Source organism: Bubalus kerabau, chromosome 9 (assembly GCF_029407905.1).
Source record: "Bubalus kerabau isolate K-KA32 ecotype Philippines breed swamp buffalo chromosome 9, PCC_UOA_SB_1v2, whole genome shotgun sequence".
Taxonomy (NCBI): domain Eukaryota; kingdom Metazoa; phylum Chordata; class Mammalia; order Artiodactyla; family Bovidae; genus Bubalus; species Bubalus kerabau.
In genome coordinates, this window is record NC_073632.1 from 93,761,519 (window position 1) to 93,785,237 (window position 23,719).

The window sequence follows — 23,719 nt, forward strand, 5'->3', positions numbered from 1 at the left end:
GAAGAAAGACTAGTCAAAATTATGGAATATTATCAAAGAATACCAAAAGTGTCATAAATTTGGGCAACTTATTTAGAAGAATTACACATGAAATGTTTTCTGGCACTTTTGAGTGCCAGCATGTCCAGTCGCTTCAGTCATGTCTGACTCTTTGTGACCCCATAGACTGTACCCCACCAGGCTTCTCAGTCCATGGGATTCTCCAGGAAAGAACACTGGAGTAGGTTGCCACGCCCTCCTCCAGAGGATCTTCCCAACCCAGGGACTGAACCCATGTCTCCTGCATTGCAGGTGGATTCTTTACCACTGAGTCACCGGGGAAGCCCTTATGGTACTTTTAATCGGCTTTAAAAGACTGGTTTTTATATGTTGATTAAGTATTCTTTGTTTTTCTCCTTTTTTTATACTGATTTTTTTTTTTTTTGGTACGACCAAGCATCATGTGGGATCATAGTTCCCAGCAAGGGAACTATGATGCCAAGGGGCATCATAGATCCCCCACCAAGGATCGAACCCATGCCTCCTGCATTGAAAGCACAGTCCTAACCACTGGGCCACCAGGAAAGTCCCACTTTCTCTTTTTAAATTTTTATCCGGTTAATTTAGTTAGTAAACTTTCCCCCTACTTCCACTCCTCATAGTACAAAAGCAAATCTGGGCCAGCTGGGGATGAGCCATCATGAATCATAATTAGTCTTTCTAAAGTAGATTTATTATGAAAGTAGGATTGAATGACTGATTTGTCCCTTTGCGATCACTAATCCCTAGCCTCTTAATTTTACCTTTCAGTAGTTATTACAGAAAGAAATAAAATTTTCACATGGGTATTTTACTGTTGTTGGTTTTTGTTTTTTTGGTTTTTTTTGGTCTTAGTCACTAAAGAGTAACTTTTCTGGGAAAACATTTTGGGAGGTCCCTGGTAGTCTACTGGTTAGGACTTGGCACTTTAACTGCCGTGGCCCTGGGTTCAGTCCTTGGTAAGGGAACTAAGATCTTGCAAGCCTCAGAGCATGGCTTAAAAAAAAAAAAAAGGAAAAAAATTGTATTTTTCATCTCTTTTCCTTTCATGTGTGTTCCATTTAGACCAGGAAATTGACATTTCAGCCCAGAAGACTTAGGCCAGATGTTAGTTCACTGGCTGAAACATGGATTTCCTGCCCCAATAGGTGACCTCTGAAAGCAAAATAGGCTTTTTCTTAATGGATGGACTGTCCAAATGACCTCATTTCTAGAACAAGGGGCCTTTGTTGTGTCTCTTTGCAATTGGAATCAACATCATCTGAGTTTTGAGAACATTCATTAGATAAAGAGAAGCTAGAACCTAGTTGTTTCATTTGTAAGGCATAGGAAAAATTTATGCCTAGGCAATCCATTTATTTGTTCCTTTAAAAATATTTGTGTTCCTTGAGAGGGAAATGGTGCTAAAATCTAGTGCCTGCTTACCCATATTAATATTTCTCTTAGATTTCAATCCTCATCCCAGCCAGCACTCACCACAGGAACAGAGCGTGTAACGTGCTTCCCAAGACAGGGAATCGTTTCACTAAACTTGACCAAAGCACTATTTAAAGAAATAGCCATGACACCAGTGTCCTGTCACTTAACCTTCTATCTCTATATGTGAGAAGCTCATTGAGACATTCTCATGGCGCCACCTCTTCTGATGAGCTCTTCACCAAGTTCATTTATTTTTATCTTCAATTGTATAAGGCAGCTCAGAAAAAAAGCTGAGATAACTGGGCCTTTGTGTATGCATGTGCGCGCATGCGTGTGTGCCTCTGAGTGTGTCACAGGAAATGCAGTTTGAAAGAAAGTACCCAGAAGAGGAAAATGGCTTTGAATGACTGAGGAGAGACTGAAAAAACTTGCTATACATGGAAAGGAAGGGAGTTAGACTGTGTGAGAAGGAAGCTATGCTTCTGAGATTCTAAAATGATAGAATTTTACAGCTAAAGGGAAAGTTAAGACATTTTCTCTCTCTCTTTGTCCCGTCCTTCTTTCCTTTCTCTATTTCTTTAGAAACAAGAATACGAGTTTCACTTTAAAACAGCCAACATATAACATTTAGAAGTATAAAAACCTCATTCCTTGTAATCCAGAGTACCGGCTCCTCCATGAAAGAACAGAAGAAAGCCAATCTGTATACAGTTACCATCAGGCTGGGCAATGCATTTAAGACTCATGGTTCTTCCTCAAGTAATTTATATAGTAGATATGTGACTCTTTAAAAAAAAAAAAAAAGGAGTAGTAAAAAAGGATAATCACACTTTCCTTTGTTTTAATGAGTCAGTGCATACTTTTTCCAGAATGCTATACTCGGCTCAACACCCCCCTCCTTTGTTAATAGTCATATGCAAATGTCATTAATTATAAATTAATATTTATTGTTGTTCAACCAGAGTATTCTGGATAATACATCAATTCTGGATAAGATTTATAATAGTTTTCTGTGGTTTCTGGGATTGATTTTGTGAGTGAGAATCTTTTGTTCTATGTCTATAACATTGCACTTCAAAGAAGCAAGGCCATAGTCTTAATTGGAGCCTTTGAAAGTAATGGGGAATAAAAAAATATTTTTCATGACCACGTTTAAGCAATAGAGACAGCCAAGTAGGCTTTGGGTAAAGTTTATAAAATACACAAGACTGATGAAGCAATTTGTTTGGTGGATGATACTTCCCAGCTGTGCTTTTTAAGACTTTCCTTGCATAATTTGGAAATATTTAACATAGTCTCTGGTCCCTTATTAACACATTCCTTTTTTTTTTTTTTTTCCTTACACTCTCATAAGTTAAAAGATAAATAGCAGGGAGTATGATTCTCCAGACCATTCGCTCTCCATGCTTCCTTTTTTTCTGCTTTTCAGTGTCAGGTAGCTCTCAGAGAATTTCACAGCTCTCCACAGGAGATACTGCTCCCGTGTTAATTCAGAAGTTGTTTCATGGTGAGTTGAAGTCTTTGGATTCTTTGCCTTAAACATTGTGAATTCAGTGTTGGAAGGGCTTCACTGGTAGCTCAGATGGTAAAGAATTTGCCTGCAATGCAGGAGACCCAGGTTTGATACTTGGGTCGGGACGATCCCCTGGAGAAGGGAATGGCTACCCATTCCAGTATTCTTGCCTGGAGAATTCCATGGACAGAAGAGCCTGGTGGGCTACAGTCTGTGCGATCGATCACAAAGAGTCAGACATGACTGAGCCACTAACATGCACACACCAGAACCAGCCCACTCAGAGTCTTTTTCTTCTTGTCTATAATATGTATTACTGAATAGTTCAGAATCCTCATGTTTCAGAATTACGAATGGGTTTACAAATCATCTTGTCTGACCCAACTATGCAAAATGAAATATTGGTCACAGTGTCTATCTGGAGGAATAATTCCCAGGCAAAACCTTGGTGTTTACAGAGCATCAACACAGAGGAAAACCTAACTGGCTAGGCTGGTAACCTTTCTTATCAGAGTGGGAGAAGAGATTTCAGAGAAAAGTATTTATAGCTCTGAATCATCATTTTGTTTATTTACCTTCTCTCCACAGCCTATTTGGGCTGTCTTGGTTTTAATTTTTCTTTTTAGTTTGCTCTTAGTTCTTTTCTCCATCTCTCTTACCAAATACACCAAGATGAAGACTTTTAAACAGGTAATGCTTTAGCAGGGATTTGGCTCACTTTTAAGGTAGTTGTGGAAAAAATGTGTTTGCGATTGTCAAGCGGAAAAATGTTTTCGAATTTCAGTGTTTCCTTGAAGTTAGTCCCCCCACCCCGGAGGCATTGTGGAATGCCCAGCGTTGGAGTGCCAGAGAGCGTTGCTGACTGTAGGCAAAAAGTAAATGAGCTTATCTATCTTCATAGATCAATTTCAGAAGGCAGTATGGTAAAAAAATAAATTAGACTATTTATAATCTTTTGGATTTAACATCTGCTTAATCTCACTTTTTTTTTTTTTCTGTAGAAAATGTGTTACCTTTAAAAAGTAACAAGTATTTGGGGACTTCCCTGGCAGTCCAATGGTTAAGACTCCATGCTTCCATTGCAGAGGCCATGGGTTCAATCCACAGTAGGGAACTAAGATCCTGCATGCCTTGTAGCATGGCTGAAAAGTTAAAAAATAAAAATAAAAAAAAATTAATAACAATGAAATAAAAAATAACAAGGTTTGAATGAAGCTGTGCTATTCTTATGGATAATACAGTTTATTCCAATAAATACATTTAACATTTTATTGTCTGTCCTTAAATGTCTCTGAGTATCTGATTTGGGGAACTCCATTCACATATCTCATGATGGTTTCTTTTACCAACTAATTTTAAAAGCCATCCACTGGTTTAGTTTTTCAATAGATTATATTTTAAAATTTTACCTTCCCTTGGCAATGTGTTCCTTTCCTTATTCTGACAGTCCCAAGTTCCTAGCGGCTCTCAAATTTGTGTAGATATCACAATCACCTGGGGGAGCTTGTTAAACTGCAGATCACTGTGTCTGACTCTGTAGACTTGGGGGCTGGGGCCTAGAAATTTGCATTTCCAACAAATTAGGCTATGCCAATACTTTTCTTCTTGAGTCCACACTTTGAGAAGCACTGATCCAAATAAAGTAGTCTAAAAGATGGAGCTAGTATGAACTAAGGTGGTAGTAGAGACAGAGAGAAGTGGATGAACTCGGCATATATTTAGGAAGTAGGGTCCACAGGGCTTGTTCATGGTTAGAAGGGAGTGATGGTGAGGTGGGAAGGAATCAGTCATGTCTCTGAGGTTGGTAGCTTGAACCAGTGGATGGATGTAATGGGATGCGAGCAGGGTGGGATGGACGGATTGTAGTGAGAAGTCACAAATTCTATTTAAAGTTTAAATAAACTATTTTAAAAATGTCAATCACAGTGCTTGAGATAAAGTTGATTTTCAATAAATAACATTGGTACTGCTGTTATTGCTATTTTTACTTTCAAAATTGAATAGTCCTTATCACTCCACTCTGCCTTCCCAGACCTTTTACTCAGCAGCCACACTCCAGGGCTAGGAATTCTTTTTTGCATGTACTAGAAAACTTAGCACTTTTATAATGTGATCCAACAGACAGGTATGGACAAGGACATTTTATAGATATAAACCTCATGGTATGAGTGGGTAGGTGGAGGGCAAAAGGAGGGAAAAGGGAGAAAAAGTTCTAATTCATAGAGTTACTACCTGCACATTCACATACAACCTCATAGCTGCTGTATTAAATAGCTGAATTCTCCCACTTTACAAATGAGATAAATAACTTGCCCAATATCTTATAGAAACCTGGGTGAAATTCAAACTCAACTCTGTCCTGAATCCATTATATTTGTGCTGCTGCCAAACTCTACCTTCACTGCCAGGCATCATGTCCTAGGGCTTCCCTGGTGGCCCAGTGGTTAGGAACCTGCCTGCCATTGCAGGGAACATGGGTTTGATCTCTGATCCGAGAAGATCCCACACTCTGCAGGGCAACTAAGGCCATATGTCGAAACTGTTGAAGCCGATGCACCTAGAGCCTGTGCTCTGCAACAAGAGAAGCCACTGCAATGAGAAGCCTAAGCACAGCAACAAGAGAGGAGCCCCCACTTGCCACAAATAGAGAAAGCCTGCATGCAGCAGTGGAGACCCAGCACAGCCCATAAATAAAAATAAATAATTTTTTTAAAAGTTGCTAGTTGAGGATCCAAATAAAAATCATGAAAAAAAAAAAAAAAAGATGTCCTAAATAGGCTGCAGGCAACACCTTGTAACTTCTAGACTACTGGCTTTTAAATTTGTAATCCTGCCACATAGTCAGAACCACTTTTTCACAAAGCAGTCCAGTATGTGCATTTATATGTGTATGTGTGTATGTATGGACTTCTGTGCTCCATGCATTGTGCAGCTGTATGACTGAGATTTGGGCTTCCCAAGTGGCTCAGTGGTAAAGAATCCATCTGACAATGCAGGAGACTCAGCTTTGGTCCCTGGCTTGGGAAGTTCACCTGGAGAAGGAAATGGCAATGTTCTTGCCTGGAAAATCCCATGGACAGAGATACCTGGCAAGCTACAGTCCATAGGGTTGCAAAAGAGTCAGATACCACTTAGCGACTAAACAACGACTGAGGCTAATTTTCCAAGAAATAACACTTATTGGGATAGGTGTATTTCCAGTATTTACTTTCATTCAATGCATTCTAATAGTTCATTGCAATAAACATTTATCAGAACACAGAGAACTGATTTCAGTCCACTTTTGGGTCTCTACTAGATATCTAAAAAATCTTGTTCTAGGTCCCTTTCTGTCCTTGGAATTCACTTACCAGTGTTGTAACAATTCCAGTGAGTTGGTTGAGGGAGAGCCTTGATGGAAAGACAAAAGGATTCCTATGTGTTCAGTGCAGTCACTCAGTTGTGTCCAACTCTTTGCGACCCCATGGACTGCAGCACGCCAGGCTTCCCTGTCCACCAGTAACTCCCGGAACCTGCTCAAACTCATGTCCATCGAGTCAGTGGATACTTTCCATATCACATCTTTAATGGCAAATCTACACTTGCCCACCTTACAGAGCTTTGTGGGAATCAAATACATTACAGTGTAGATGAAAGAATTTTTAAAAGTACTGAAGTCATCTGACTTTGAGTCTGCTCCATTTGTTCACTTGGAGTGATCATTCAAGTTCTCCAGAGCCTATTTCTTCATCTTCAATATGAGGGATTTGATCCAGGTCATCTTAAAGGCCCTTTTCCACCCTCATGGGGGGTATAATTCTATTATAAAAAGCTCCTTGTGAATGGTACCCTAGGGGACTCTGAAATAATATGATCATGATAATGATGTTGCTGATTATTCTTTATATTTTGTTAAAAAGCCCTTGAAGGAATTTTTTGGGAAGAATTGGCCGTGGAGAAAAGGCTCAATTTGGGAGAAGTAATCAGAATCATTTTGAGTAGAAGCTTCATGAAGTTGATCCGTGAAAAGGTTCAGCTTCATTTTTCGAATGTCAAAAAAATTGTGTTCTATAAGAAGAAAAATGACTGCTCAGAATTTCATATTTATGTACAGACAGCAAAATTACAGGTACCAACATTCCTCCTCAAATGTATTATTTATTTCCCTATCCATTTATTAGGCAGCACCAGAAAAAGGACCTCAAATATCTAGGGTAGCTTGATTCTCTGATTGCCAAAATGATGGCTAAGATTTAATTATATTGAGATGTGTTTCTGTTGTTGCTAAATAATACCTATCTTTAGATGACCCTGAAATGTAATATCACCTCTGAGGAGGTAGGTGGCAATTAGTGTGGCCTTGCTTCATCTAGGATGGGGAAATAGAAATGCAGAAAAGTTCACTGCTTTGCCCTCAGGTCCTCTGATGAGTCAGGAAGAAAGATTCATGCTTGGCACTGGAGACTCATGCTCCCACCATCCTTCTTGTTTGGCTTCATGCTCAGTCCCTTGCCATAATGCGTTTATGCAGCCCCAGTAGAAGCAGCACTGTCCTTTGTATTTTCTTGGATTGAGTAAGATGTTGTTGTTGTTTAGTTGCTAAGTCATGTCTGACTCTGTGACCACATGGACTGTAGCCCACCAGGCTCCTCTGTTTATGGAATTTCCCAGGCAAGAATACTGGAGCGGGTAGTCATTTCCTGCACCAGGACATCTTCCCGACCCAGGGATCGAACCCCAGTCTCCTGCATTGGCAGGTGGATTCTTAACCAGGGAAGCCACCAGGGAAGCCCATTGAGTAAGGTACCACATGGCTAGTACACTGAAATTCTTAAATATACGTAAAATCAATTCAACGGTTATTTTACCTTTTTTCATCATTTACTTATTTTCATGTCTTTATAGAGGTGATGATGATGATGATAATTTTAAAAAGCCCAGCACTGCTTTAATGAATTTATTTGGATTCCCAGAATTTTAGAACACACACCTGGCACCAGGATCAACCCAGGAAAGCAGTAGGCCTGGTCACACTGACTCTGCACCCAGCACTCCACTTCAGCACAATGCCTTCTGACTATCAAGGGAGAGCTTTCTCATTCCTTTTCTTTCCTTTCAAAAATATTGTCATTGGGGGTTATGCTTATAAATTTAATTACCTTTGTAAAAGTTTTTTTTTTTTTTTCCTTCCAATTTTGAACTTTCCTCTAAGGGCTCTTCATTTATTGGATTTTGGTAATTAATGCTTGAGGGAAGGGATTTCAAGGACTTGCTCTTTTGCCTCTTCTTTTATGTGGACCCAGAAGGGAGAAAAAAAAAAAAAACACCAGGGAGGTGCCCCAGGGAGGACTCTCTCCGAGGGGCATCTCACTTGGGTTTTTGAAGCACTCCTTTAACAGAGCAGCCCTTTAACAGAGAGGCGGTTCCTCGTGGTTGCTGAACTGCTTTACAAAGTGATCAATCACCCAATCCAGTGTGGATCGTCATCTCCCAGGGAAAGTTGAGTGGTTTTTAAGGAAATAATCACAAAAGGAGAAACACCTCTATAGGGCTATTTCCCTCATAAAATAAATCCGTCATGGATTTTGTCCTTAGAAAAACACACACGGGGCCCCAAGTGTGCTGGCTTACTGGTTACAACCATAGCACTTCCTTTTGAAAATCCGCCTCCCCACTCGCCCACCCCACGCCGGTCCTTACATTAAAGAAACCATTAAAACCCAGGGCATTTCCCCTAAAGCGCTGAAACCCCTAGCAATGCAGAGCATTGCCGGCATCCGGGAACCAAAATGTCCCCACTCGTAATAAACATCATAAACACGAGCCAAACAATGGCTCGTGCCCAAGCTTTCACACTTGTTTTTCCAAGTCTCGGCTGCCAGAGGCAGAGAGTTGTAATTCCTGAGGTCGCTTGACTTCGGGAGGGGCGAGGTGTGCGTTGTGACACTCACTGTTTGGGAACTCTTGGGTAGGACTCGCTTAAAGATTAACTTTCTCGAGTTTCTGGGACCAAGACTGTGTCGGTGAATGGCGTGATTGGAAACTTGTGCAGGCGAGAGGCTGCAGGCGGCCGCTCTTTCAACAGGCGATTTGTTCTCCTGTCTGTGGCTCATTTCCATGCAAAGAGCCTGACATCAGAGCACCTTTTGTTGCTAAACGCTTTCTTTAGCGTCGAGGGGAGAGAGTCATGTGGAGCTGGAAGAGCTCATTTTGAAGAGAGGGGGCCAGGGAGTTCCCTCCAAGTTCCCGAGGCAGCTCGGTCACCCGGCAGGGCCCTGCCCAGACATTCTGGAAGCACTGAGTCGCGTGCCCAGTTAGTCGGTCCCGGCCGCAGGAAGAGACGCCTTTGCAGCGGCGTGCATCGCTGCTGGGGCCGCCCGAGTTCCCCGCGGGTAAACTCAGTGGTGCGAACTTTGCCTCCTGCTGCCCCGCCGCCGAGCCGAGCCCGGGCTGGGAAAGTTCCCGGACTTGTCAGTCGCGCGGCCCGCAGCCACCTAGAGCCGAGGAGCGGCCGCCTGCCCCGGGGGGCCCCCGCCGGGTCGGAGCCCGGGGCCGCGGGGGATGCGGCGCGGGGGCGCGGCTCGGTGGTGACGCGGCGGGCGGGGACCGGCTCCCGGGGCCGGGCGCGCGCGGCTGCGGGGCCAGGGTGCCCCGGGGACCCGGCCATGGAGCAAGACGCGGGAGCCGCCGGCGCGGCGCTCGAGCCGGAGCCCGAGCCCGCTTCGGAGCCCGAGGTGGGCGCGGGCATGTCCGAGGCGTTCTCCCGGCTCTGGACCGACGTGATGGGCATCCTGGTGAGTTACCTGGAGGCGCGAGGAGGGCGGGTCGTGGGTGCCCCCGGAGCAGGGCAGCCTCTGGGGGACCTCGCGTTCCTGGGCGCTCGCTGACTCGGCCAGCCCACCCCTTGGGGGTCGTCCTTCTCCGGCTCTAATTCTTAAGGGGTTAAATCCACAAGGTTTAGGATTTCAAAAACCTAATTAAAAAATAACCAGCCACAGATCAGATCAAAGATAGACGTTTTAAACAATCGGTGTGGTGTTGCACAGTGTAATCTGGGACACCTGCTGAGAAGTTGGTGTGGAAAAAGACAGAGGAAGAGTCTTTCAAAGACTGGATGTAAACAAACCGTGTTTGGCTGCTGTGGATTTGGGAAGAGGCTGATTTTACTGATGTTTATTTGTTGTCTGAGCAGGAGAGGAAAACAATTACCTCCTTGCTCAGAACCACAACAAGTTAACTAACATACTCTGCAGTTTTCAATTTGTAGAATTACAGGATATTTGTTATGTGTTTGGGGCTAAAAACAATAGGGCTTATTCTGCTAAATCTGTATTGTCATGTATTTTGAAATGTCCAGTAACTAAACCCGCCCCTGGATTTGGCATAATTTCTGAAAAATAGTTTTTAGGCATGGAAGATGAAGCTTTAACTTGTTCGGGGTTCAGCGCCTTGAGGAATTAGTAGATTTGCTTTGATGGAGCTGTAAAGAGGCAGGTAGACTGGAATCAGATGTGTGGTAGGTCAGGCACCTTACTCCACACATAAAGTAAGCCTGGCATCTTACTCCACATCTAAAAATTCAACCTCAATGTAAAGATTTGGAATTGGCTGTTGTGGAAGCCAATTGGAAGAGGCTCTGTATTTACTTGGAGATTTTTTTTTTTTTTATAATAGAAGGAGGTGTAGTTTGTTGAAAGAAGCTCTTTGGGAATGATGAAACCATTTTTACCACAGTGATTCAGCTCTTGGGTTTTGTAGTGAGTGAGCCTGGATTCAGATCCCAGTCCTCCTATTGACTGACTACATCATCTTGGCCAAGGTACCCAACTGCACTGATCTATTTCATCACCTGAAAAGTGAAGCAAAGAAGATCTGCTTCTTGGATTTTCTGAGATTTAGCTAAGTTGATATATAGCTAGTGCTCAGCATACTAGTATTAATAGAAGGGGGCGGCAGAGGTGAGTGAGCAAACTCAGGGAAATAGTGAAGGACACGGAAGCCTGGCATGCTGCAGTCCATGGGGTCGCAAAGAGCTGGATACACTGAGCAACTGAACAACAATAAGTAATGGCTATTTTTTTTCTTGCAAATAATCTTGTGGCTCATCTTTCCAGAGATCCTAAAAGTCCCAGTTATTCCATCTTTAGGTGTCCTTTGGTATTAATGATTATTCTTATGCCGAGAGCCAGGGAAGGTTGGTCAAAGATTTCTACCTGCTCTTCTCACTCTCTGGTATTTTATTTTACTTATTTTTTGGAAGCAGATTTGTTCAGGGAAATATACACTCCATAGACAGAGTGTGGGCCGTCTCACAAGGGCGCTCCAATATTTTAAAAATATATATTGAGAAACACTTCAAGTTATGCTATTTGCATTTTCTGAACATTACTGATGAATACGGGCCTTCAGTGAAATTCCAGAAAACTCAATGAACATATATAAAAGTTGGGGTGATAGACTGTATTTTAAGTTCATCCAGCAGAAGCTTATCTTGCTCTTTCTTGCTTAGGTCTCACTCTAAATTTTCAGTCACTGAGAAAATTGGCTTGCATCTCTTAGTAGGGTGTGGGCTGGGGAGGGAAGGCTTGGAGGGGCTCACTTATATTGAAGTGTGGGCTCAGGGTCGTTTGGGGGTGGGGGTGGCATGTAGCACTTTCTGAAGAGTGACTCTCCCTTCCCTGGCAGATTCCAGCACTGTTGGATCAGTCGTAGCAGAGTGTTCTTTGGCTGAGTTAGAAGACGGGGTGGGGCTCAAAAAGCCCAAACCTGTTATTCAAAAGGCCGATGCAGGAGAAAAGAAAATATGTGCTTCTTACAGAGCTAATATTTAGTTCGGTGTGAGGCTGAAAGACGGTAACAGTTGTCCTAAACAGGTAGTGTTCACTCCTGCTTTCCCATCTTTTATAAGATCTTCTTTTCCTTTAAATCTTGGGCATCAAGATTGTTCCTTAGGCAAAAGGCAGACGCAGAGGACATAGCTTACCTCTCCTCTGTACGGGCCTATGAGAAGTCACTAGGGGAAAAGGATCTTGATTCTGTGTGGAGGATGCTATCATCCAAGTGTTTATTAGAAACTATCTTTGGAAAAATATATCATGACACAAAACTGACGTCAGACTTTGTTCTTACAGAGATAAAAGACACTATTTTCTTCATTTTGTATTTAAAATATGGGATTTTACAATCATCTCTCAGCCTAGATGGACGAAGTGACTTGGGCGTTGAATACCTTGTTAGAGGCAAAATCAAGCTGGACCCCAGGTTTCTGACCTCCACCAGTCAGGAGCATTTTGCCATGATGCTCCATAGTTAACTGTCCCAAATCAACCTAGTAGAAATGTGATTACATCTGGTATTGTAGGCAAAGGTGATTTGGAAGTTTGTGGACCTGTGGTAAAGAATCCGCCTGCCAATGCAGGAGACTCAAGTTCTATCCCTGGGTCCGGAAGACCCCTGGAGAAGGAAATGGAAACCCACTCGAGTATTATTGCCTGGGAAATACCATGGACAGAGGGGCCTGGCAGGCTACAGTCCTTGGGGTCGCTATAGAGTTGGACACGACTTAGTGACTAAACAACAGCAACAAATTTGGAAGATTCTTTTACCTGATAGCTCAGTTGGTAAAGAATCTGCCGGCAATGCAGGAGATCCCTGCATCCCTGTGTTCAATTCCTGGGTCGGGAAGATTCCCTGGAGAAGGGATAGGCTACCCACTCCAGTATTTATGGGCTTCCCTTGTGGCTCAGCTGGTGAAGAATCCACCTGCAATGTGGGAGACCTGGGTTCGATCCCTGGGTTGAGAAGATCTGGAGAAAGGAAAGGCTACTCCCTGCAGTATTCTGGCCTGGAGAATCTCAAAGTCAGACAGGACTGAGGGACTTTCACTTTTTTATTAGAGAACTTCAGAGGGGAGTAAGAGGTAGAAGGGGAATTATACATCCAAGCATCATACTTGGCAGATTTCAGGCACAGTTGCTACTTTTATTTTTTAGATTCTTCTTAGTGTAAAAATATGAACTTCAAAGCCTATTAGAGTTTTTAATTGAATGAGCACAGCTCCCCTTTCCCGAAGGGGCAGTATAACAAGGAACACTCACCATCTGTCTCCCGTTCCCCTCCTCCCCACCCCCCAGCCCCGAACCCCGACCACCCCCCCCCCCCCCACCCCGACCCCCGGTAGATTTTGTTGGTTCTGACCCAGAGGAGGGTGTTACCCCAGAGGCATTGATCTTAGTAAATACAGGGTGGTTGTTTGAGTTCATTAGGGCACATTTTGCATTCAAATTAATTCAGTCCTGCACAGTTCAGCACCAACTAGTTGCTTTTAGATAGCTGTTAACAAAACGCTTATTTAGAAAAGTAACAGTATAATTTATGGCATGAAAATGAGTGTACTGGCATGAATAAAATGCTAACAAGTGAATATATAATAGAGAACCCCTACTTACTATGGATTGTGCAGGCCTAGAGGGCATGGTCCGTATTTTACTCAATTTTCTACTTCCAGGGCTTGGGACTTACTGACTGGCTGCTGAAAGCATGATTTTGTTGAGTGAAAAAGGAAAAGAGCATGTACTCTTAAATGCAGGAGCCACTTCAAAATACAATTCTGTACACTCATACCCTGGCTTATAATGGGGTGCCTTTATGAAGAATAAATTTTCTTTATGCTGAATCTAGACTTGGACAGTTCCGCTGTGCAAACTCAAATCCTGGCACTTCCACTGAAAGCGTATCGGCAAATTGGGAAATATTTGTAAACCCTGAGCAATTAAACTGTGGTCTTCTAGTCAGATACTCTGTTCTGTTCTCTAACTCGGCAACGTATGGTCTGCGTGGGTTTTCAAAACCTGACACCTTTCAGGATGACATTCTTAGACTTCTGTTGAGATGTACAGAACCAGTTAGAATCCTCTGGGGGGTTACTTTTATTTTTACTCTCTTGTTGTTATTCAGTTGCTCAGTAATGTCCGACGCTTTGAGACCCCATGGACTGCAGCACACCATTTTTCCCTGTCCTTCACTACCTCCCCGGGTTTGCTCAGACTCAGGACCATTGCGTTGACGACTCTATCTAACCATCTCATCCTCTGTCCCCCTGGTTACAGACAAAACATTCCATTTTCTTTTTTGGGGTGGGGGAGCCTAGGTTTTTTTTTTTTTTTTTTTTTTTAAGAGTAGGAATTGTTGAGGTTATTAGAAGAGGTGGATCATATTTTCAGCCCCAAGTATCCATTTGGTAAATTGTGATGGTTCATAAAGTTCTCCTCCAATTGGAAGAAGCAGGCATTTAAGACTTCTTTGCTGGGAAGGGAGAGGAAGGGAGTTAGTGAGTAACTATTGTTTGCTAGATCCTGCAAGATGCACCTCCCCCAAACCTTACATTTCCCTGCTCTGTTGCTACAATTTACACCCATTTCCTAGCAATGCTTAGAAAATATCCATTGTGTAGACAAACTCTACACAGATGACCTTCCCCTCTTCTAGTTCCTATGCAGGCTACAGAAAAGTGTAGTAGGTTTATTTAAGTTAATAAACATAATGAATAAACTCTTTAGGTTATCTGCTAGGTTTATTGTACCTTGCTGTTTACTAAAGTCTTCTTCCTTTAAAAGACTCTCCTTCACGCTGTATTTAAGTGTGGGGGAGGGAAGAGGCCTGTGAGATCCCTAGGGGGCTTTTAAAATGCAAACGCCTTTGTACCGACCAGTGTGTAATTTACATATTGTTGGGTGGCGTCTTAACTGTAAGCCCTTTAGCTAATGACTTAATTTTAGGTGTTGGAATCTGAGCGTCAGCCCTAGTGTCAAGTATTCTGACTTCATCTTGATTTTATGTTCCTGTTAGGCAGCGGAAAGCCTATGGCTTTTACATCAGTAGAGAAATTGCAGGGTGATGTATCAGGAGGCACTGACTAAAGAGACCCTGGACATGAGCCCTCAACTCCTTCATTTAGATAGGAATGGGAGGGCTTGGGGCAGCAGAGTAGGGGCCAGAGCTCAGACCTCTCAATTTTCAATTATCTGCCAAAGACAGAGTTAAGCCTTATAATTCTGGCTGGGGCCCTTGATTTTCTATCAAAAAACACCCCTGGGGACTTCCCTAGTGGTCCAGTGGCTAAGACTCTGAACTCCCAATGCAGGGGACCCAGGTTCCATCCCCATGTCACAACTGAGAGTTTGGGTGTGGCAACTAAGACCCAGCACAGCCAAATAAATAAATAAAATGATAATTTTTTTAAAAAAGAGGCCCCTGCACTAAAGTCACAGTGCATATTCCTCGTCTTCCAGCATCTTGCTTTCATGCTTTCTTTGCTGCTCTCTACCTTGAAACATTTTCCCCCTTCCACCTGGCTTGTTCTGCATTCTTTTCACCATCCTTGACTCCAGCTTCTGACCAGAGAATGTCACCTTGTTGGGAGAGGGACTGAATCCCAGTGGTGGGCGGGGCCCTTCCTGTACTTACTTGGTCTTCTCATTGCGACCACTGAGCAGTGTTGTCCCCATTTTACAGTGGAGTTAAATGTGCACATCCTGAATCACACAGATAGTGAACAGGGGAGCTGCGGTTTGAATCCCCTGTTACTTCCTGGAAATTAACTCACAGTTGCAGTTTTATAGTTCATTCTTTCACATCTCTATTGGAACACTTATTGAGTATTGGAAGAAAACCGATGACAAAACTAGACAGCCTCTTCAAAAGCAGAGACATCACTTTGGCAACAAAGGTCCATATAGTCAAGGGTATGGTTTTTCCAGCAGTCATGTACGGATGTGAGAGTTGTACCATAACAAAGGCTGAGTGCCAAAGAATTGATGCTTTTGAACTGTGGTGTTGGAGAAGACTCTTGAGAGTCCCTTGGATTGCAAGGAGATCAAACCTGTCAATCCTAAAGGAAATCGGTCCTGAATATTCATTAGAAGGACTGATGCTGAAGCTGAAGCTCCAGTCCTTTGGCCACCTGATGCAAAGAGCCAACTATTTAGAAAAGACCCTGATTCTGGGAAAGATTAAAGGCAGGAGGAGAAGGGGACGACAGAGGATGAGATGGTTGGATGGCATCACCGACTCGATGGACATGAGTCTGAGCAAGCTCTGGGAGTTGGTGATGGACAGGGAAGCCTGGCGTGCTGCAGTCCATGGGGTCTCAGAGAGTTGGACATGACTTAGTGACTGAACAACTGCAAATGGACTGTCAATCTTTCTGCTTACATTTTTAAGCTAAGTACTAACTGCGCATACCCCTGGCTTCCAGAAGGACAAACAGCATCCACCGCCCCTTCCTTAAATACCTAGTCGTGTGGTGCACTGTGTAGAGTGCTCCAAGGAGGCTGGAGTACAGGGTGGGGGGTGGGGGGGTGGTCAGCCACGGTGCTGTGCAGGCAGGTCAGTCCCAGAGATGCCTTCCACCTTGGGTCCTGGCAGTGAGTATGTTTCCCTTGAGAGGTGTTCCCCAGTGAGGGCTAAGGAGGAAAGAAGGGAGGAAGGGCCTTCTGGAGAGAGCTGAGGGGAAAAGAGACGGGAGAGTACAGCACACGGAGGTGGGTACTGGGTAGTGAGAGCTGAGGTAGCTGGCATCGTTCTGTAGGCTCCAATGAGAAGCCATTGCAGAATTTTAAACTGACAAGTGACATGATCACTTTCTAGAAATGTGACTTTTGTGGGTGATGAGTTGGTGATGAATTTGGAAGAAGACTAGTGGTCTAGGCAAGAGAAGATGAGAGGTTAAACGTTTGTGAAATGTACGAGTTTATCTATCATCTGGCTTCTATTCATCTCAATATTTTCCTCTGTAAGTAGTCAAGGATTGCTCCTGGTAACTTACTTTTGATAAATTCTCTTCAGCTCAAGAGTAGGCTGGGTTAATGCAAGAGATTTTTAGAGATGTTGTAGTGCTGTGACTTTTTCATTCTAAAGAAAAATTGTCTATCTTGACACATCTATGTGAACACATATCTGCTTACCTGTCTTTGCCCGGGAGTGAATGATTTGTTTCCTTAAAAAGGAGATTTATTATTTATAACTACACACACAATGCTATAACCAAAGTATCTTTAATTCCATCTTTTAAAAGCTAATTCTAGAGGACAGTGAAATAGAGGGAAATGCTCAGTTTGGCATGTCATGTGTATATGCTCAATCCTGTCTGACTCTTTGCGGCCCCATGGATTTGTAGCCCGCCAGGCTCCTCTGTCCATGGGATTTTTCAGGTAAGAAGTAGGTTGTCATTTCCTTCTCCAGGAAATCTTCCCTACCCAGAGCTTGAACCTGAGTCTCTTGCATTGGCAAGTGGATTCTTTACCACTGAAACACTTGGGTCGAAGAATACTTCATGCTTCACACTTAACCATCATAATCCCGCTATGTTATATGATGAGTTTACCCATGGTTTACACACATTCTTTTCTTAGGGTAGAAATAAAATTGACTTCAAAATAATGAATTTAGATGTGTAGAGGCTAAAGCTCTAAGAATTAACTGTACCTTTTAATACCAGTGTAAGACTATAAGCAGTAAACCTTCAGACTAATTTTGAGATAAAATGTATTTTTATGATGACTTGGAATTGTTGTTTCTCAAATAAACATATACTAATTTGCTAATTAAGTTAATTTGGTCAGGACACCTGGAATGTGTGGGTCTGCTGGTCATTAGCTTTGCTCCTAGCCAGCTGCCTAGTGTTCCACCTTTTGTTTCATAAGATGTTTCACTGGATAGCATTAATTCTTTATGAGTTGAGATGCTTCCTGGAGATAACTTGGCTGGTATTTTTTCTTGCTTGTCAAGTCCTGTAATAGAGAATCCGGCACGGAGGCTGGAGACTCAGGCATTGGAGTATCTTAGAGACACACAACACAAGAGCTTGATAATGAGATAGTTCTTCCTCTCTGGATCCCATATTCTTTCTTTTCTGAAGGGACTTCCTCTTGTCTTGCAACTTTCTAAGCTGATTGGTGAAAACATGGATATGTTTGCGTTTATAATGATTGCTCTGTAGAGTTTATTTATGTGTGTCCATAGAGATACTTGGCAGCTCTCCTTGGTGTCTGTGATGCAGATTTGGGTTCATGGTTGGTTCTGTTGCTTCATCCACTGCTTGTTTGGTTTTACAGCAAGTAGTGAATGAGGAAGGTCCAATGTGTCCACACATCACTCTGTGCCTGTTATGGTATGAAGGCTTCATTTTCTGACCTGGTATGAAGAATTGAAAGTGGAATTAAAAGTGAAAGAAAAATAATGCCTATAATTGTAATCTTAACTAAAAGTATTATTGAAGGGCAGAAGAAAAACGTTTTTTTTTTTTTTTTTTTTTGGAGAAAGATTTTTAATACATAAAAAAATCGTTTTGTTTTTTTTTTTAGTTTAGTATGTATCCTTAATCTTGGTTACTTTCAAAATTTGTCCTAATTTTGTGGACTTGATGACTTTTGCCTAAGACTTCTTATCAACCAACACATTTTTTTCACACTCGAGGTAAAAATGTTTTTATGCTTTTTTGGGCACTCTTAAAAGTTGAGTGTTGCAATATTATTTGTTATTAAGAAGAAAGGTATATTCTAGTTTAAGAATAAGTATCTTTGCTATAGGCTTACATTCATTTTCAGAGGATTTAAAGGACTCTTTATAACTTTCAAGGATTTAAAGTTATCTTTATAAGATAACTGCTACTTGGCCTTTTGGCTAAAATGGAGTCTTGTAGTTGTAGTATGAGGGCTTCCCAGGCGGCACCGTGGTAAAGAATCTCCTGCTAATGCAGGCAATGCAGGAGACACAGTTTCAATTCCTGGATCAGAAAGATACCCTGGAGTAGGAAATGGCAGCCCACTCCAGTATTTTTGCCTGAAGAATTTCACGGATAGAGGAGCCTTGTGGGCTACAGTCCACCTGGTCGCAAAGAGTTGGACATGACTGAGCACAGACATAAGATAAAACATTAACAATTTTACAAGTGTCCTTGTTTGAAAATATGCAGGGTTAAAAAAATTTTTTTAAACAAAACAGCAGTGAGATACCCCTGCACACCTTTAACAATGGCCAAAATCTGGAACACTGACCACATCAAATGCTGAAGAAGAGGAGGAACAACTGGAACTCTTGTTCATTGCTGATGAGAATGAAAAATGGTACAGCCACTTTGGAAGACCATTTGGTGGTTTCTTACAAAACTAAGCCTTATTCTTACCATCCAGTCCAGCAATTGCACTCCTTGGTGTTTGCCCAAAGAAAGTGAAAACTTAGGTCCTCCACACAAAAAACTGCATACATCTATTTATAGCAACTTTATTCATAATTGCGCAAACCTGGAACCAACCAAAATGTCTTTCAGTAGGTGAATGGACAAGTAAAGCTTGGTGGAAATTATCTAGGGATAAAAACAAATGAGCTATCAAGCCATTAACAGATGTGGAAGAACCCTAAATGCATATGACTAAGTGAAAGAGACCAATCCGAAAAGATTTTTGATTCTGACTATATGACAGTTTGGAAAAGGTGAGACTATGGAGACATTGAAAAGATCAGTGGTTGCCAGGGTTGGGGGAAGGGACGGATGAAGAGGTGGAGCACGGAGAATTTTTATAATGATGTTCAACAGCAAGAGTGAATCATGTTGCATGCTTTGGATTTGGGGTGATTATGATGTGACAATGTAGGTTGTAACAAATATACTCACCACTCTAATGTGTCTGATGGATTTATTTCAATACCCCAAGCAATTCTCAGATTTTCAGTGGACACTGAGTTTCCCACAAATTTAATTCAAATCTGACATTTTTCTGCTAGTGTTAGGTCCTGCTATCTACTAGCTCAGTCCCAAAGACTGCCCCTATTACAGTTGCCAATTGCAAGTCCGGATTGTTATGTGTGGTTTCGATTGGCTGGCTACTGGGTTCCATTAGTTTGCTAGAGCAGCACTCAGAACTTGAGAAACCCATTTTACTTGCTAAATCAACCAGTTTTTACTTACTGGATTATGGGATTATAAAGAGATATAACTTAGGAACAGCCAGTTGGAAGAACCTTGCTTAGAGCTAGTATGTGGGGAGAGGGTAGAGCTTCTGAAACCGTTGACCTCAGGCCGGGACTTGACCCATGTACCAGGACTCGAACCCACAAGGCCAGGACTTGAACACAGCCAAAACCCAGTTTGGGACTCTAACCCATGCGGCTGGGACTCGAACCCAGTCAAAACCCTGCTTGGGACTTGACCCAATAATCTTTTAATTAGAATTACTCACATGTTCTTTGTGTCTTTGCACAGAAGGAATTCAGTGAGAAACAAAGTGATTGGTAAGAAGTGGATTTATTCAGAGAGAAACACAGTCCAGAGAGTGTGGGCCATTGCAGAGGGTGAGTGGGCCCCAAATTGTGGCATGGTTAACTTTTATGGGCTGGGTAAATGAGTGGATGGAGAAGGAAATGGCAACCCACTCCAGTGTTCTTGCCTGGAGAATCCCAGGGACGGGGGAGCCTGGTGGGCTGCTGTCTATGGGGTCGCACAGAGTTGGACACGATTGAAGCGACTTAGCAAGCAAATGAATGGAAGGATTATTCCAACCTTTTTTGGGGAAAGCGTGGAGATTTCCAGAAATTGAGCCATTGCCCACTTTTTGGCTTTGCTGATCGGCCTTGGAACTGTCCTGGCAATTGCTGATGTGTTACAGTGAGCATATACTGAGGACCAAGGTCTAGTTCAAGTTGACTTGTCTGCCATCTTGGACCCTTTTGATTCTAATCAGTTGATGTTGTGTCCTCCGGCTGTGTCATTCTTTCAAAGATTGTGCCCTGCCCCCTTCTCTCCTGTTTCACTTCCATGTTCTTTCGGGCACCTCTCTCCTTGAATTTCCACGTAGTCACCAGTCCAGCAGCTCTCTGAACTCTGTCCTTTTAGGTTTTTATGGAGGCTTCATTATATAGGCAGGATTGGCCTTTGGTTACTGCACTCAATCTCTAGCCCCGCTTCCCTTCCAGGATACCGAGAATGAGATAAGACTGCAAGTTCCTAATTTCTAATCACTTGGTCTTCTTGGTGGCCAGCTCCATTCCGAGACTCTCTAGGAGCCCCAGCCTAAGTCACCTCATAAACAAAAATTCAGATGCCTCTGAAGGGACCCCTAATGAATGACACAAGATGCTCCTATCATTCCAAATTCAAGAGTTAGGAGCCCTGTACCAGGACTGGGAAGAAGACCAACTATCTATTTCTTTTAAGTCACAACATAATTGTAGGGGCTACTGATAATGAGGGAGGCTAAGCATGTTTGGGGGCAGGAGACATATTGAGAATCTATGTTTGCTTTAATTTTGCTGTGAGTTTGAAGCAACTAAATGATGAAGTCATAATACAATAATAATTAGATTTTTTTGTTTGTTTTATCAAGAGAAGAGGAACAGGATAAGCACATTTAGAAACAAGAAAAAATTGTTTGAACACCTCTTAGAAAACTGAAAGTTTGTTTTGTAGGGGAATAAAGAGCAAAGGAAGCAGTTCAGAGTGGCTTTAGATCTTGGCTTCAGCATTTCGTGACCTAAGCAAGCTCCTTAACTGTTCTGTGCCTTGGTTTCCTCATCAGTAAAATGAGGATGATAGCCACTTACATCATTGGGTCTGGTCAGATTAATTCAGTCCCTAGAACTGTGCATGGTATATGGGAAGCAGATCATAAATGTTACTTATTATTAGCTGTTAATAGGTAAATCTTTAGTTGGAGTGTGAATTAATTTCTCTTCATGCTCATCTTTAAGTGGAGGGGTGGTCTGATACCACATATTCAATTTAGGATTGATATTAACTATTGATTTAATTTGTTTTAATTTAACTTTTTTTTTTTGATGATTTAATGTTTTTAATGTTCGCCAAATGTTCTTTTTAGAATACAAAATTTAAAAACAAATGCATAAATTATTTCAAAGTATTAACCTTCATGTTTCACTTTAGGAAACTGGTGTTAAAAATGTTACATGTACTTAAGAGAGAGAATGTATGGGACTCGTGAATAAGAAGGGTTTTTCTGGAGGCAGGAAGGTATTTGTAATGAAAACATATTTTCAGCTTAAATGGTTGTACAGATTGCGATTTTTCAGTTCTCCTTGTGACTAAGTGGCACAATAGCATGAGATCTTTTTGATAGTTGACTTCTTAGAAATGTGTAAAATATGAAAAATATCCACTTAACTAATGATTTTATTTTTTGAGTTCTGGACCCATGTAACTGTACTAAATCTACTTTTAGTATCTTGAAATGTCTTTGTGAAATATTTCCCCAGGGTTTTGTTGAATTAACCACTGTTTTTGCCCAGGTTGCTAAGCATTCATTCTGTGTTTTTACATCTTGGTTAAGACTCTTCCATCTCCAATCAAGAATTTATAAAAGCATCATATGGTAGTGTCCCCACCAGAGCCCAAAGCAACCTGCAGACACATTATCAGTGTGAACTTGATAGAAAATGAGATTCTTTGTGCTTCAAGGAAGATTATTATTATTAATCATTATTAGATAATATGCCACTTATGTACATTTTAATTTAGGGAGTGACTTCATTATGCATTTATAGAAAATGTGAAACTTTGAGAAAGTCTATAAAGATGAACAAGTTTATGTTGGAAAGATAAGACATCATTTTTAAAGCAGATTTTATCATGAAATACAGTTTTACTGAGAACTTTCTACAAAAATGTAGCCTTAGGACATAGTCTGCTGGGGAAAGGTCGTTACTGCTTCTACAGCATTTTGCTTCTACTTACATAACATGTGGTGTCCAGGTGATGACTTAATGAAAGCTTCTCATAACACTGGTGCATGGTAGTGATTTGCCCTGATTAAGATATTATGAAATGGAGGCTATGCAATGAGCAATAAAGTAAATAGATGTCAAAAGATACATGAAAGATACAATGAAATCTATGTGATGTTACTTTAGCACTAGCAGAGAATTATGTACTATTTCAACACACCAGAATGTCCGCTGGTAACCCCCTCATTCTATGTCAAAGAACTCCTCAGCTTGTCAGGTCACTGAAAGACTGCACATCCCAGAGCTTGTGTCTTTAGAAAACAGGATCTCTTCCATGGCGGAAGAGCTTCCATAGAAACCTGAGGGGAGTCAAGTAGAATGAATATACTCCTTAAGCATCAGATTTTTCAGCAAGTCACATCCCTTACTCTGTAAGTACTGCTCATGGAGATTAGGTGATAATACTTACATGGGCATATAACTCCTTACCTTTCATAGTGTGTCCTTACATGCATCGACTGGTTTAATGCCCTTATAGCTACTAGAAACCCAGTTTGTTGGCAACCACAATTCGCTAGTCTGGTGAGTAATCCAGGGTTCCTAGTTTTCTTTTCAAACACACTGACATTTCACTGCCCATAACTTCAGTACCCATAATTCAGCAATTTCTGATTGTGGCTTCTGCACATTCTAGGCCTCTAAGTTCATCTATTTGATCTGTGAAATAAAGGTGAAACACTGAAGTTATATCTTTGCAAATATTTTCAAATGCTTCTCTGAAGTCAACCTGACCGAGCTGGTTGTGGACTCCGCTATTCTTTGATCTGAGTTTGGAGGGAAAGCCAGAAGGTGATGCCCGGTCAGCATTTGCCCATTTTCCATCCAGGTTGCCTGGTCCCTGAGGTCATGAATGCTATATTGTGGGTCAGTGTGGCAAACACTCAAGACTGCAGGCTCATCTCTTCTGAGGAGGCAGAGAGAAGCACAGACAGCTGGTGGCTCATTGTTACCAGCTTGCCATGAATTCTAGAAAAGCCAAAGTTTAGTTCTCATGAC

General features: G+C 42.0%; 1 protein-coding gene across 3 annotated transcripts in view; it reads left to right on the forward strand.

The window, feature by feature from the left end:
* The window catches only part of SASH1 (SAM and SH3 domain containing 1), a 260,426-nt gene that overhangs the window by 60,046 nt on the left and 176,661 nt on the right, over window positions 1–23,719 (forward strand). Inside the window, exon 1 of one of the 3 annotated variants that reach the window (XM_055535908.1) lies at window positions 8,950–9,723. The exons of 1 other annotated variant lie outside the window; for it this stretch is intronic. In XM_055535908.1, coding sequence (XP_055391883.1) covers window positions 9,595–9,723 — 129 coding nt within the window. In that variant the 5' untranslated portion in view covers window positions 8,950–9,594. Of the gene's footprint in view, window positions 1–8,949; window positions 9,724–23,719 lie in introns of those variants that run through there. One more of the 3 variants, XM_055535906.1, reaches the window with a different exon arrangement.